Source organism: Micropterus dolomieu, linkage group LG18 (assembly GCF_021292245.1).
Source record: "Micropterus dolomieu isolate WLL.071019.BEF.003 ecotype Adirondacks linkage group LG18, ASM2129224v1, whole genome shotgun sequence".
Taxonomy (NCBI): domain Eukaryota; kingdom Metazoa; phylum Chordata; class Actinopteri; order Centrarchiformes; family Centrarchidae; genus Micropterus; species Micropterus dolomieu.
Window position 1 is genome coordinate 36351172 of NC_060167.1, and position 16680 is coordinate 36367851.

General features: G+C 40.9%; 1 protein-coding gene across 1 annotated transcript in view; it reads left to right on the forward strand.

Annotated features, from left to right (window-relative positions):
- Positions 1 to 16680, forward strand: part of LOC123986796 (constitutive coactivator of PPAR-gamma-like protein 1 homolog) — a 31178-nt gene that overhangs the window by 6822 nt on the left and 7676 nt on the right. The window contains exons 5-11 of the mRNA XM_046075182.1: positions 2089 to 2179; positions 4641 to 4729; positions 4820 to 5076; positions 7546 to 7639; positions 7729 to 7950; positions 8168 to 8339; positions 15146 to 15395. Of these exons, the coding sequence (XP_045931138.1) occupies positions 2089 to 2179; positions 4641 to 4729; positions 4820 to 5076; positions 7546 to 7639; positions 7729 to 7950; positions 8168 to 8339; positions 15146 to 15395 (1175 nt within the window). The remainder of the gene's footprint in view (positions 1 to 2088; positions 2180 to 4640; positions 4730 to 4819; positions 5077 to 7545; positions 7640 to 7728; positions 7951 to 8167; positions 8340 to 15145; positions 15396 to 16680) is intronic.

The window sequence follows — 16680 nt, forward strand, 5'->3', positions numbered from 1 at the left end:
GGTTTAAGCAGGGGAACCTTCCGTGCCATGCGTGATTTCAAACCATGACGTCTTAGTGTATTACCAACAGTAACCTTGGAAACGGTGGTCCCAGCTCTATTCAGGTCATTGACCAGCTCCTCCCGTGTAGTTCTGGGCTGATTTCTCACCTTTCTTAGGATCACTGAGACCCCACGAGGTGAGATCTTGCATGGAGCCCCAGTCCGAGGGAGACTGACAGTCATGTTTAGCTTCTTCCATTTTCTAATGATTGCTCCAACAGTGGACCTTTTTTCACCAAGCTGCTTGGCAATTTCCCCGTAGTCCTTTCCAGCCTTGTGGAGGTGTACAATTTTGGCTCTAGTGTCTTTGGACAGCTCTTTGGTCTTGGCCATGTTAGTAGTTGGATTCTTACTGATTGTATGGGGTGGACAGGTGTCTTTATGCAGCTATCGACCTCAAACAGGTGCATCTAATTTAGGATAATAAATGGAGTGGAGGTGGACATTTTGAAGGCAGATTAACAGGTCTTTGAGAGTCAGAATTCTAGCTGATAGACAGGTGTTCAAATACTTATTTGCAGCTGTACCATACAAATAAATAGTTAAAAAATCATACATTGTGATTTCTGGATTTTTTATTTTAGATTATGTCTCTCACAGTGGACATGCACCTACGATGACAATTTCAGACCCCTCCATGATTTCTAAGTGGGAGAACTTGCAAAATAGCAGGGGGTTCAAATACTTATTTTCCTCACTGTAGTGCCTGACATGATAAACAGCAGGGGCATTATTTGTACGGCAAAGATGGATCAAATACCTCAGCAGGCATACTTGGGTCTGTTGATGCTCGCTGGTATTAATCCAGTAAAGAAGCCACGGCCAGTTTATGGCATGCCCAGGCATACTTTCATATAAATTAGATTTTTTGACAAAAATAAGTGTAAAACAAGTGGTTATGAGTTGGAAAGAAGTTGGCTAAGAAGGTGTAACACAGAATTGGAATTTATACATTATGCTTTTTAAACAGACAACAAGTGATGAAGTGGTTTCAAAACAGTATTCTGACCTAAATTTGACATGATAATCTATCAACATAAATTCCTCTGATCTTAACTATTAGTCAAAATAATTCATAATTTCTGCTTTTTTTTAGCTTAAAAATTTGTTTAGTTTCATATAAATGAGACAAATTGACTATGAATTCCACTAACTATCAAATGGGGTGATTTTGTGTGATTGAGTGATGACTAGTGACAGATTGATTAATCAGCCATTTTTGAGATAATCTGCAATTGGCCGATGCCTGCACTCACAAGGACAGCCGATCTAATCTAGCACTATTACTAGCTAGTGTTAAATACATACAGTTATACTGTGGAGAACAATGCAGCGGAATGGTGTCACTACACAAACTACAAACTGTACCCCACTCTGCCTTAAACACCAGTCACACTCTGAAACCTACAACACGTTACTCTCTGAGATAACCATGTATATTATATTGTACTCTGCATGGAATAATGGAATTATACATGACTTTTCTTTATTTTGATATTAGCATTAGTCATGATCCATACCCTAGTTGGAGGCCTGAGTTCATGACACAGGGTGGGGTAAATAAATATTTAACAATCACACCATGTAAATAGAAAGTTTTTAGTTGTGCTTGCAGCTGCATGTTTGCTCCCTCTGTCATTTTGGAGATTTGTGGAAGTGAAAAATCTATTGCCACATGTTTGAGTCATAAATGTGCTGCTCTGAAAATAGGTAAAACTTATAATGTGGCTGGTTGACACTGTTAAGGATTTAATCAATCAACCAGCCACCATTTCTGTTATTTTGTATTTTAGCCACCTAAAATATCAATGTATTTGTTTTCTCTTTTAGCATATAGCATCCTAAAAATGGTTTCAACCACACATGCTGTATTTGCATAGTTGCGATTGGTGTGCACTGTAATAGAAATGTCATATACTGGGTCATTGGCAAACATTGTTTGAAAAAGATCTTTATCTGAATGTAGAAAAGATGTTTTCCTTCTGTGGACCCCTTTCCTCTGACTGTGCTCTGTGTGTATTAATCACATTTAATGTTATCCTCTTAGTCGTGCACTGATGACAAAGTCATCCGCTTCAAGAAGGCAGTGGAGTACTACTCAGCGGCCAGCACACCCCCTCTATTCCCTCCACAGTTAGGTGGGTTTCTTTCTTCATTGGCAAACTTATTGGTACATGTACATGTTAGCTAAATGTTTGAGATGAGAAACAAAGACAGATTGAGAACTATCTCATCCCTTTTTGTTGAGAATGTACAATGTTCTTTGCCTGAAAGTCTATAGCTTTCTTACAGCAGACATTTTGGCTGTGTCCGAAAAGTGAAAAAAATCCTCCTTTCCTAACCACCTTTCCTTGACCTTGATAGAAAATGTCGAGGTCTAGGAAAGATGTGAACGGAGAATTCATAAGGACTTAGGAAAAGAGGACCGCGGGTCTAAGAGAATCCGACTGCTCTTTTCTAGGCGACATAATTATGCGATGGCGGATGTTCCTGACGTGACCTGCTGTGATGAAACTACAATGTTCTGAAGATGGACAACCAAAAGCACATCTTTGACACTGCACCCCATGTTGTTTTAATGCTGGTCATCTAAATGTGGGGGTGGGGTAGGCAGAAGGGGGTGCTGAGCGAATAGCCTAGTAGGCCTATATGCGCTGCCTGCAGTTCTGTGATCAAATACGATTTTACCCATAACTTAGGGGGAAAAAAAACAATCAAATGTGGCGGTCAGCGTTGATAATGTGATCATTGCCTTTATTGTGGCATCTGTGACTGAAGTAAAATTAATTATTGATATTGCTGAAGGCTGGCAATACATAACGTGAGCCTACACGCTACACATCATTATGTGTGGTCAATGGATTTTATCGTTTGGGTTTGAGAACGTGCATCGCTTTAAATGTTGCCGCCATTCTCTCCTTTCCTTTTGTAAAGGATAGTCCAGTGTACCCTAAAAGGAGATATGAAAGGAAGCATTGAGGCACCTTTCCTTAGCTTTTAGAGACCAGCTCTTATCATGGTTGCTACTGAAATACTTCCGGGTCACTTCACTCAGTTAGAAACCTTCCTAAGCAAAAAAAGACTTTTGGGACGCAGCCTTTGATTTGGCAAATACAGGTGTTATTAATTTAATCATGGCTGCGGTCTGGTGAAGCCTCGTTAACATCATTAGTAACACCTGTGGATGACTGGTCTGTACGCTAAGCCAGCCTGGGACCTGCCTGCTTTCTCTAACTTCACTTTGCCTGTTGTATTGTTGATGTATCTTATAACGTATTGTAATTTCAAAAATGTCTTCTGTATGAAATCTATCTATCTAAATCTCCTAATGGGTAGAACAGAGATCTTCACAAAAATAAGTAAATAAAAAAAGAAACTGAGAGACAGATCTTCCATCATGTTATTAGTGTTGTCGTTGCATAGTTTGACGGCACTCCACAACTCCCCTGTTGGCAACATGTGTGTTTGGGGAAAAAGAAAAAGACCTTTTGGCAGCACGGTGGCCTAGTGGATAGCACTGGGGCTTCACAGCATCAAGGTCCTGGGTTCGAACACCGGTCGTCCCGGCCTCTCTGTGTGGAGTTTGCATGTTCTTCCCGTGTCTGCGTGGTTTTCTCCGGGTGCTCCGGTTTTCCCCACCATCAAAAACATGTTAGGCTCCAGTCAGTAACACCTGGAGCCTTCACCTGGCATTTCACTCTGAAGTTGGTCCCCAGGCGCTGCACAGCCCGCTGCTCCCTTCAGGAATGGGTTAAATGCAGAGGATGAATTTCGCTATGTGTATGTGACAAATAAAGTATGTTTACGTTACAAATCCACCACAAAACAACATGATCAGCTGTACATTTGTTCAAAGTTCTATTTATAACAATAAAAAAAGTTTCTTTTGAAACTGGAGTATGTCATGTTATCTTGGTGAGGTCTCAAAACTACACTGTTTGGGGGAAAAAAAGGAGGAAAAAAAAGAATATCGGCCAATTTATCGGAATAGCAGATTTTGAAATCTTAAAGTCTTAAAAATCCAGTCATACATCAGGCTCTAATTTTTACATTTTAAAATGCATGTGGCTTGTAAAAAATTCATATAAAGATTGTTTTTAGGTAAAATTTTACTTCTCTGATAGCATTATCTGATTTCTGAAACTTTAAAATATCAAAATTGGTATCAGCCTGAAATCCAGTATCTGTCATATATGCTATAAAATATATTGGAATAAGCTGCTAGTGAACTATGTGTGACCTTTATGTGACAGCCCTAACTATGTTCCTGCTTGGTGTATAAAAGTATGCACATGAAGGCAGCTCTTTGCTTTTTGGCTGTGGAACCCCCCTCTGTACACCTTAGCTCATTTGCAAATATTTGAATTTGAAATAAACCTACTGAGAGCCAGTTTTGTGTTTTAATGCAGATTTCTATAACAGTATTCTGAATTTCATTTCAACTAATCCCTACATTTTAAAAATCCCGAATTCCCAGAAACAAATACTGCCATGAGCATGTCCTCATTGGTAACTACATCTCTGTACAGCAGGCCCAGCTTCTCGTGGGTCTACTGTATATGCTGACTCTTTTTTAATGTGTGTGTATCTGTTTCACAGTCAGACCAAAACACTTGGGAGTGCCTGCAGCAGTGCCATCTCCAAAAGTGCTCAACATTCCACAGGGGCCACTGCCTGTAAAACCTGGGGTAAGACTGGGAAATACTAAGCAGTGAAATACTGCAGGTGGTTCAGCTTCATGAGAATGAAATGTTTAAGGTTTTCCTCACTGTCTTCAGATCCAGCACCCGTACCCAGAGCCTCTGGTGGAGTGCAGCCTGGCCCTGGACTCGGTGGAGAAAGACCTCCCGGAGCAAAACAGCTTCAGCAACATTCCTCATGAAGGGAAGCACACACCGCTGTATGAGAGGTCCTCTCCCATCAACCTTGGCCAGGCCGGCAGCCCCATCAACACAGAGGCTGCTTTCTTTAACGCTTCCTCCACATCCTCCTCCTCCTCCTCGGAGAATGAAGAGAGCTCGGGCACAACTGCCAAGTGAGTTTAACAGTTCTACCCCTGTTACTGTGTCCATTCATGGAAACACTCCTTAGCTATTACAGTGTGTCACGTTCATGGTCCCCAGCTGGCCTCTTCTGTTTGTCAGGTAGTCGTATCTGGTCTTTTCCAGGAACGCTGGCATAAAAAGTTTAAGGTGAAGTACAGGGCAATTTTGCAAACGGTGGAGACCAATCTTTTACCATGCTTTCAAGCCATATAACCTGCATTTATTACAGCAACTGTACTGGGAACCGCCTATTACAAAGTACCGGCAACCGCAGTATATACTGCATACTGCTTTTCATAGTAGTATTGCAGTGTGAAAAATCTATGTATTTTGCAAAGCTTAGCCAGTCTCCTGTTTTGGAAAGTGAAAGTAAACAATAGGAGGAAAATAAGTGTAAGTACCACTTCTAACCTTTCTTTCTAATTAAATCTTGTGTAAGGAGAACATTTGTAACAAATGTAACATTAAAGCTAGCTGCATTTGTCCTACTACCAATAACAAAGGCGTAACGTTTAAGCTAAGCCTGCTAAGCTAACGTTTGATATAATGAAGATGGCAACGTTACTTACAACTTAGATCTAACGTTGAGTTTTATTTTTTGTTGCCAATTCAACAATGGCCTCTTGTTGAGACTGCTTGATTGTGATTTTGTAGCGCTTTGCGTTATAGGACACAGTACGCAAGGTGGACTGGTCCAATGCATACTGCAGATCTGAATCAGTATGACAGCTATTTTTGGCATACTGCTGATTTTGCTTTTGTGTGCATACTACATTTAGGCCAAATCGGTACATACAAGCAAAGTAGGCAGTTTTGAATACAGACAGTATTTGTAATCATCATCCTTAACACGGACAACATATTGTATTATCCCTGCTTTTACTGGAACAAGTTCAAATACAGTTAAGACTGTATTGGGAGATGGCTGTACAGTGTTAAATATTTCTTTCATAAAATATTTTTTTCTTGTCATTTCCTGTTTGTTCCCAGAAACTTTGTTTCTTTGCTGTATTTGTTGTATCTTATGTTTGGCAAAATAGTTTTTTAACACACAGTAACTGTACTGCTCTGTTGGATCTAATCTCTGATGGCAAAACTGCTGATTCACTGCTCACTATGTGGTTTGTGTTTCCAGATACCCAACGAAGCTTGATTTTAGTAGGTGTATCTGTAAACACAGATCTGCAGATAGCATTCACAGTTTCCTTTGTTTGTTCCCTCAGTCCTTCATTTGGTTGAATCAAGTCTCTAACAGGAGAGAGAGCACTGTGCACCACTGTACTAATGGTTAGGATCACAGTTCTTTTGACATTTAGCCGCTCACAGGATCTGATGTCATTGGGTTTAAGTCAGTACTTGTGCAGAAATCAAGCTTTGCTGGTGAGCTAATGGGAGAACCTAAGGTCATGAAGCGTTGAATTAAACACATCCTGACAGCTGTAAAGATTTGTCTTGGCAGAAACACGGGTATCTATAAAATGTGTTTGCTACACTTGAGAACAGTGGAAATCTTTATGTTCTTGTCAGTCTGCACATCACTCCATAAATGCTCACTTATTTTGTGCAGCATGTTGCTGTTGCAGTTTACCTACTCAGATCTTAGTAATAGTGCTGTGACTCTTCTTTCAAGTGTGACGCTGCATCCACAGGTGCAACAGTAGCTCAGCGTGGTGCTGGGCTATTCTTCTGCTCATTGAGTTACATGACATTATTATACATTTTCTACCTGTGGATGAATTTATTTCAGGGCAATGGGTGTCAATTTAAGACAATATCAATACTTGGATGATTTCTGTGTGGCTGTACATCTAAATGCTGCATTAAGGTGGGGTAAGAAATTATAATCCAATACACATCTTTTTGTTAAATTCAGTGATTATCCTCACGCTCTGTGAGCTGTCTGTTCTGTGTGTGCACTGAGGAAAAACTCCAGTCCCGCACGCAACTCTATTCCAGCTGTTCCAGCCATGATGTGTGTGTCAGTTAAATGAAATGACTTGACCACGGACATTCAGCTTACTTTCTAATTCAAAGACATGCTGTTGTTTTGATGTTCGCTATAGTAGCAGCTGTTTATCTTATTTATGGGACACTGCCAGCTAGGGCTGAACAATTCATCAAAATATTATCGAAATCCCATGGCGAAGTGAAATCTCCAAATCACAGAAGCTGCAATTTTGCAAGGTAAAATGTGTCACAATGTTGTGGTTTTGCAAAGATGCCCCAGCATAAAAGACAAATCGTTTTCTCCAGACATAGGGGAACGTGCTTTTTTGAAAGGGACTCCAGCAAAAATTCCCACTAAAATAATGACTAATATTGGAGTATCTGTCAAAATAATCACAATATGATTTTTGTATTTTATTTTGCATGTTGTTGAGCCCTACTACTAGAAAAAGGTGATCAATGGTTTATCTTGAGTTTGCTAAACTAAATGATATGTATGCTGTCTTTTTTAGTCATGTTAGCGACCATAAGGGAGGATGGGAGAAAAACGGACATACTCCACATTCTGAAAACACACCAGAGGGAGACCTGGGGGACCAAACTAAAGTGAGTGCAACACCAGGAACACATTAGACCTGGTCAGAGATCTCACCAGGTAACTAAACTAAAACCTGATGTGTCCCGTCTGTCCTCAGGCTGACCTCTGTGTGACCCCTACTGCGAGCCCGGGGTCACAGGCCATATGTCTCCACAGCTTGAATGCCCAGATCCCCTCCCTGCTCTCCATGCCCACCAGGAACCACATGGACATCACCATCCCACCTCTCCCTGCTGTGGCCCCTGAGGTCCTACGGGTGGCTGAGCACAGACACAAGAAGGGCCTTATGTATCCCTACATCTACCATACTCTCACCAAGGTCAGGGCGGTCTCATCTAGACTGATTCTAATAAGCTGCTCGTAGATTTTATTTTGTAATGGCAGTTTTTTTAAATTGTGTTCATGCAAAACTAAAGAAGTAATGCATCACATGTCTCTTTTTAAAAGTGAAGCTCCGGCTACACAGACTGGAATCTGAAGTGTCGACAGTGAGTTGTTTGTGGCATTGTGCAGCATTAAGGTAACTGTCTTTGCAGGGAGAGATTAAGCTATCAGTCACCATTGAAGATGAAGCTAACAAAGACCTGCCCTCAGCAGTGCAGCTGTTTCGGCCTATCCGTCAGTATGTTTACGGAGTGCTCTTCAGCCTGGCCGATGCCAGGAAGAAGGCTGAGAGATTCACCACGAGGAAGAACTGCCTCCTTGAATGTGAGTTCTGTGGTTACAAAGCTCCTTCATGTCACTGTATCAAGTCCAGAACTGAGGTTTCTATGCCTGCTCTGAGTAGGAAATTAGTCCACCTAGCCAAAAAGTCTGTGATTTTTGTTCCTAGTGTATGTACCACTGGACTAGGTGTGTTTCATCAATTTCTTAATTTAGGAAATCAATCATCTCTAATGATAATTTTGAGTGCTCGCAGGAGATGGCATGGTATACTGGTAATCAAGTTTCCAATCAGCTTTTAAAAAGTGTGCATGACAAAGACTTGAAAGCAAGTTAGCATGCCAGGTGACATTATAGAAATGCGTTTTCTCCACCTTTAAGGGGACATGAGTTAAAATACATGTCAGATGCTGCGCCAATATGAACATTATAAAACGACGTGATTAGTTAGGGTTGACTAGGATATGTCACACAGTCAAGTCACTATTTAAAGTTGCAGATACATTTATTTCAGAATTTACTTACATCCTAATCCAAATGGCTAATTGGTAAATATCATTATGAGATAGAACTATTTATTTATTTTTGGCATCACATTTTTTCATGAATAACCAAGACTGCCAGATTACCAGAAATTCTCAAATAGTGGCCAGGACCTTTATTTAACCCAACTGCAGAGGTTACCAGGCTTTTATTAGAAGCAAACTTGTTATGTAAGAGACAGGCTTTTATTTCTATTTTCTATTTTTATTACTTTGTTAATTTTTTTTGCTCATATTTTAGTATTAACCCTTCTTGTTTTCTGATTACTGTGTTAGTGTTATGCTAATGTTATAACGAACTTCACACTTTCTGTATCTGTTTGAAAGACCTCTAGTGTTCCTTTGGACAGTATGCCTTAAATTCTTAACAAGTCTGTTATTGTGAAACATTTGCAGGACAATTTTATGAAAAATTCACTTGCACGGTTCCGTTTTATATCCTCTGTAGATATAAAGATATAAAACATTTAAATTCGTATTATATATTGTACATTTTCTTCAATGTCAGTAGTCTCAGTGAGTAGCCAATCACAGCACAGCAAGGCAGGACTTGCCGCATTAACAGCTAACATCCAATCACAAAGACGTGTGCAAGTGACGAGTACTAGCCAATCAGAACACAGTAGGGCGGGAGTTGTTGAAACTCTGGCAGGAAAAAAACATAACGTGTCAATAAGGCAGAAAAAAACCCTGAATCAACCGGAGCGAAGGAGACAAGTGAGGAGAAGACGGCACTGTGAGTGACAGGAGGCGGGGCTATGTGGGCACTGCAGCGGTGTGTGTGTCAACTAGCTATCAGGGAGAAGAGAAGCGCATTTTCAGTATCAATACTGTGGGAAAAGTGTATTAAAAGCGTTATTTTCATAATATTCAGAACCTATGTATTAAAAAAAAATCTATATATTTTCTGTTGGGCTGCAACTGAGTTATCAATTCCCAGAAACCAAAACAAGGTCTTCACATCTTGTTTTATCTGACCACATTCCATAACCCAAAGATTTGTCGTTTTAGTTTTAATCAACTAATTGATTAATCACCTTATTTTTAAGCTCAAAATTTTTGTATTTGTACGATACTCCAACCCACCACTGTCAGTTAGAATTATTTTTCAAGTCGATTAATCCAATGATTATTTTTTTGATTAGTCGATTAATCTGACTAATTTTGTGTATTCTAAAGAAAAAAAAGTTGCCTATTACTCGATTTAACATACCAATTTATCCAAAATAAATATCAAAAACATGTCTAATCAATAAATCAATATTTTATTCAATCATCCCGATGAAGCACATTAGAATTATGACAATAGTAGTATCTTAAAATTAATCCAATTTCCACGTCACTGATGTGTTGTGGTGATAATAATAACAGATATTAATTAGGCTACTTTACTTAAAACTTTAAATGTTTCTTACATTTATTTCAATATTGAGTAATGCAGTTTTATTATTAAAATGTATATCTGCATCTGTGTGTGAACTGGAATGATTCAGACTGTGCAGAATGTCTGTTAGTTTCAGCTGTTTTCTCGCTCATACGTGACCGTTGAATAAACCTAAAATTTGAAACAGCCGAACGTTAGATGACACATGGTGTAACGTTACGTTACCATGACAGCAGCAGGGCAGAAATTACTAGAAGAAATACTTTAAAAATACATTTTAACGGACTACGTGTCCTCGTGCTGATAATGTGCAGTGCTTGTGTGGAGACAGGATTTGCGGTGCTGCCGTCAGTGCTCCGGGATACTTTCACTTCACGTTTTCATGCTGCTTCACGTATTTGTGGACAGCAGTTGTGCTGCAGTGAAGCTATTTCCAATTCACAGAGCTCATGGAGCAGCACGTCGTTGAGCTGTCTAAAATACTCCCAAACTTTAGACGGTCAAAGGCGTGGTCTTGTAGTTGGACCTTGTCTGGGGGAATCCCACTAACACCGGCGACGCTTCGATGCATGTAATGCAAGTCGGCGTATTTACGTAATCGAGTACGTCGACGAATCACCCCAGCCCTAGTCACAGTACAACACATCATTGTAATTTTAACATTGCAGCTAAGTGTTGCAAGACAGCGGCGTTACCATCCTTCCTATGATTAATCCTTCTCCTGCTGAAAGTAAAATTAAAAAGTAGAGCTGGGTAGAATCAGCAATAGGATGGCTAGCTGCACGGCTAACTAGTAGCTAGCAGCTAGTGCTGTTAGCAGCTAAAGTTAAGCCTAGTTCACACTATACTTTTAAAAGCCTGATTTGCAAGTTGCCGAGCTTGCCGACCATCGGGCTGTGATCGGGGGCATATCAGTTATTGATCGGCGCTCACCAGTACTTATGTGTGAACTACTCAATGACGCATCAAAACGGCTCACTGACGGCAGCCAGATATCTAGTTGAGCCCGACAGATACGGGATTTTTAAGTCCGATACCGATCGGCCGATATTCTTTTTGTTTTTTTTCTTCCTTATTTTAAGAAACGCATATGTGTCTATGTTAAGACCATTTCAAGATACCATGACATAATGCAGTTTAAAAAGAAACGTTAAACTTTAATGTTATAAATAGTAATTTGAACAAAATTACAGCAAAATATATTAAAGTTTTGATAAAGAGTCAAATGTATAAAACTACAAAAAACATTAAAAAATGTCTGCTTTGTTATAAATTAGTACTACTACTAATGAACATTAAAGTAAATAGTATATGTGTTGTGGGGGCCAACGAAACAAAACTATAAAAAATACCAATATACTACAATCGCCACTACTACTATACTAATAATAATAATACCATATATCATATCTCACGTCATTGCAATAATAATAATGATAAACAGAGCTCTCCTACTTAGGCAAAAATTATATATATTTTGTCATGCAATAGTTATTACCTTACATATAATCTGCCACAATTTCTATTTTCTTAACTATGTAGCATATTCACATCTAGGTTATCCCCTTACCAGCAGTCTGTTAATTTTATCCAAAGCTAGTTAAGTCTAATCTAAGTATTAATCTAATACTAGAACTAGACTAGGGAGAAATGAGATGACCGTTCACTATAACTGTTTCAGAGACAAATCTATAGTCATGTCTGTCAACAGCGTAGCCTCCACCACTCACCTACTGTAACATTAAATGCACTGCTGTGACGTGGGAGGAAACCGGTTAGGGCAGTGAGAAGTGGGAGGGTTAGTAACTCTGGTCATAAATGTTTTCAGAAGAGAAGTGATGGGGGCTATTTTTATTATTTAAGTCATGTAATTAACGTGATGAATGACCAACTCACCGTGAACACTGAGTGTGAGAGCTACCAGGAGCTACTCTTCCTAGCTGTTACTACATGCTCCGGTAGACTACAGTCAGGTCATGTTTTGTTCTGTGGTGCTGCAGTGTTTGGAACAGAGGAGCTGCAGAGCGCCCCCTGGTGGGAAAACTATGCAACACTAATCACATGAGGGAAGGATCCAATTCTTTCATTTTTAATAGTCATAAATCGGCTGTTATAAACGCCAATGCCGATTTATCTGCAAGTAGCTTATATCGGCCGATAATATCTGCAAAACGATAAATCGGGCGGGCTCTAATATCTAGCATGCTAAATGACTGGAGAAGTTGGCCAACTCGACATCCACATCCAGCCAATGAGAGCAGGCAACAGACGGAGCAGGCAGCTACTTTTTCACTATAAAACACTTTTTACTCACCTCCAGCTCTCTCTGTAGCTCAGAAGATCTCTGCTACAGCTATTTCGTGTGTAGTGTCGCCTAATTTCCTGTTGCATGTTTGTTTTCTTGACAAAACGTGGTTGGGAGACCAGCGTCGGGTGACACAGCCGTCGTCTCGTATAGTGTGTGACGCCACAAGACTGCAAGGTGTGTAGTCTGAATAGCACAGCAATCAGCCGACATTGAAAGACGTGTAATCTGCATGAGCCTTAACCGGTAACATACAAATCCGTAAATCACCAGAAGTTGTGGCAGAGGAGCCAGAGGACACCAGAGCGAAAGCCAGAAACTTTGTTTTTGTACGGTAATCAGTGAGGCCTAGTCTCTCATAGCAGGCCTTATCTCCACATTGACTCAGCTCTGTGCAGCTAGGCCCCGCCCCTCTGCTGTTGACAAATTAGATGCAAGTTTGCTTTCAGGGAGAGGGGCCTTAAAGAGACAGGAGCTAAAACGTTGTGTTCAGGCAGGGTGAAGAGAGGTGCTGAAGCACTGGACAGTATGAGAAAAATACATATTTTTGAACATTAAAGCATAGTAGAAACCCTAATTACAAGTTTGAACCTGAAAATAAAAACCTTTTAAAACATACATTTTACAAGAGGAACACAGCGAGCCACCAGTTAACGACAAGCGGTAATGTTTCTGAATGTGTTTGTACAACCAGCTAGGAGACTGAATACTTTGTTCCTTCATTTCGACACAGTTTAACATCTCACAAGTCTTGTTGTTGAAAGCACAAGAACAAATACTGAACCCGTTGTTGTCCAGCTGTGTTCAGTCCTGGTACAGTCGTGTTCACTGGGAGGTTACTGAGTCGGGTTCCATTGCACGCTGAACCAGCTCCGGTTCTGGTGCTCATTCCGACCTCGCTCCCCAGCAGCGTTTCCTGCTGGGTCCCCCACCCTGGCCCTGAAAACCTCTTCCTTCCAGTAGGGGTGATAATGAATACTTGAAGATTCGATGCTTAGATAGGAGGACCCTGATTCGACTCCTTATCTCACCAATCTTCGCAGTGGCATTATGAAATCATCATACCATTTTTGCTATATGAGGGTGCTCAACGTCAGATTTTTCAGAAAACTACCGGTTTTCTCCCAATAAGTTGATATACAGCCTATTATGATATAAATATCAACATCGACACATAGAACCTCAAGGGACATTCGAATCATTTATCACCATTGATTAACCACACAGAATATTATATAGTTTTTATACAGTACTTGGAATAGACCTATGAGGAACCTCAACATGCATGCAATTCTCGGCGAGTCGGCAGGTACAACTCTGCACAAGACCGGTGAATGGCAGGCGAGCAGGGCTGAGAGAAAAGTGTCAACAGTAAGCCTCAGTTTAGCTGTGAATAGAGACTGCAGCTCTCATGCTTTTCAAGATTAAAGCGGAGCTACAATGTGTAACACCCCCCACAGCAATCCTTGACAATTCTTTTTTGACTGTATGTAAATTCTTAGTTGGGGACACCCCTAACTAAACGACACCAATACTTCCCCGGTACTCTGAGCCTTGAGGTTAGATTTGACTAACAGGACCACTAACTGTGCAAAATAGAGTTAGTAGCAGTGCGCCGGTAAGTGAGCAGCGGCTCGAGCAGCAGTGTTCTGAATCAAGATATTTAATCAAGACGACTGAAGGTAAATGCTTGGATAAATTTTTCCAGGTCCTGCTGAGACATAAGTCCTTTAATCCTTGATATATTCTTCAGGTGATAGCAGGCTGACTTTGTAATTATCTTAATTTGGCTGCTTAAATCAGGTCTGAGTCCATAACTACACCAAGATTTCTTGCTTGGTTTGTGGTTCCTAACCTTACCAATTCAAGCTGAGCACTGACTTTCAATCGTTCTTCCTTGGCTCCAAACACAATAACTTCAGTTTCATCTTTGTTTAATTGAAGAAAATTCTGGCACATCCAATCGTTGAGATGCTTAATACAGCCACTCAGCGCCCGTATGGGATCATAGTCCCCTGGTGAAATGGTTATGTAAATCTGTGTGTCATTTGCATAATTATGGTAACATATTTTGTTGTTTTTCATAATCAGAGCCAGTGGAAGCATGTAGATGTTAAACAGAAGAGGCCCCAGAATGGAGCCTTGGGGAACTCCACAGGTCATTTTTGTTAGCTCAGATGTGTAATTACCTATAGACACAAAGTAGTCCCTGTCCTTTTAAGTAGAATTCAAACCAGTGTAGTACTGTGCCAGAAAGTCCAACCCAGTTTTCAAGTCTGTCTAGTAATATGTTGTGGTCGAAAGCACTGAGATCCAATAATACTACGACTGAAATTCTGCCACTTTCAGTGTTTAAATGGTTGTCATTGAAGACCTTAACAAGAGCCGTCTCAGTGCTGTGGTGTGGTCGAAAACCTGACTGGAAGACATCAAAACAGTTATTTAGTGCCAAGAAAGCACTAAGCTGTTGAAAAACCGCCTTTTCAATGATTTTTAGGTGGCAGCCCTTGTAGGACGTCCTACTCTGGTGTAGAAGTGCTTTTAGTCCTTGGTTACTTTTAGTACTGTTTTAGGAGAGGTCCTGGGACAAACCCTGATCTCTTTAAATGTTGTTCCCCAGATACACATGTCATGGTCAAAGAGTGGGCCGCCTACAAAGGCAAGTCTCCCCACACTCCAGAGCTGGTGGAGGCTCTGCCCTTTAGGGAGTGGACCTGTCCCAACCTGAAGAAGCTGTGGTTGGGGAAGGCTGTGGAGGACAAGAACCGCAGGATGAGAGCATTCCTGGCCTGCATGCGCTCCGACACTCCAGCTATGCTGAACCCTGCCAACGTCCCCACTCCCCTCTTGGTGCTCTGTTGTGTGCTACGGTGAGTAGCAGACTGTAGCCTCACACACAAAGTACAGTCATGGCCACAAATACGGTCACTCCTGTATGTCTGTCACATAAAGCGCTACCTCTCCCAGAAAATTGTCGCAATTACAAATGCTTCGGTATTCTCATGTTTAGGGATGCACAATAATTATTGATCCGATAATATTTTCATTATCAGAATCATATCTGAAAATGAAATTTTGGCCAATAAGAATCAAAAAATGCTTTAACATGCGCCGCTGCTGTTGTCGCGCTCTGAGCCTCATGATGGTGCGCCTGAATAGAGCCTTGCAGACAGTGCAGGCAGCTAGAGCCAAACAAACTGGTCTTCAGCGCTGGGCCCGCTTTAACACTGCGTGTAGGTTACAAGTTAAAGCCACTTTGATTTAAATTGCATGACTTGTCTCTTGAGACATAACGTTACGTTATACACTCACCTAAAGGATTGTTAGGAACACCTATTCAATTTCTCATTAATGCAATTATCTAATCAACCAATCTCATGGCAGTTGCTTCAATGCATTTAGGGGTGTGGTCCTGGTCAAGACAATCTCCTGAACTCCAAACTGAATGTCAGAATGGGAAAGAAAGGTGATTTAAGCAATTTTGAGCGTGGCATGGTTGTTGGTGGTTTACAAAGAATGGTGTGAAAAGGGAAACACATCCAGTATGCGGCAGTCCTGTGGGCGAAAATGCCTTGTTGATGCTAGAGGTCAGAGGAGAATGGGCCGACTGATTCAAGCTGATAGAAGAGCAACTTTGACTGAAATAACCGCTCATTACAACCGAGGTATGCGGCAAAGCATTTGTGAAGCCACAACACGCACAACCTTGAGGCGGATGGGCTACAACAGCAGAAGACCCCACCGGGTACCACTCATCTCCACTACAAATAGGAAAAAGAGGCTACAATTTGCAAGAGCTCACCAAAATTGGACAGCTGAAGACTGGAAAAATGTTGCCCGGTCTGATGAGTCTCGATTTCTGTTGAGACATTCAGATGGTAGAGTCAGAATTTGGCGTAAACAGAATGAGAACATGGATCCATCATGCCTTGTTACCACTGTGCAGGCTGGTGGTGGTGGTGTAATGGTGTGGGGGATGTTTTCTTGGCACACTTTAGGCCCCTTAGTGCCAATTGGGCATCGTTTAAATGCCACGGCCTACCTGAGCATTGTTTCTGACCATGTCCATCCCTTTATGGCCACCATGTACCCATCCTCTGATGGCTACTTCCAGCAGGATAACGCACCATGTCACAAAGCTCCAATCATTTCAAA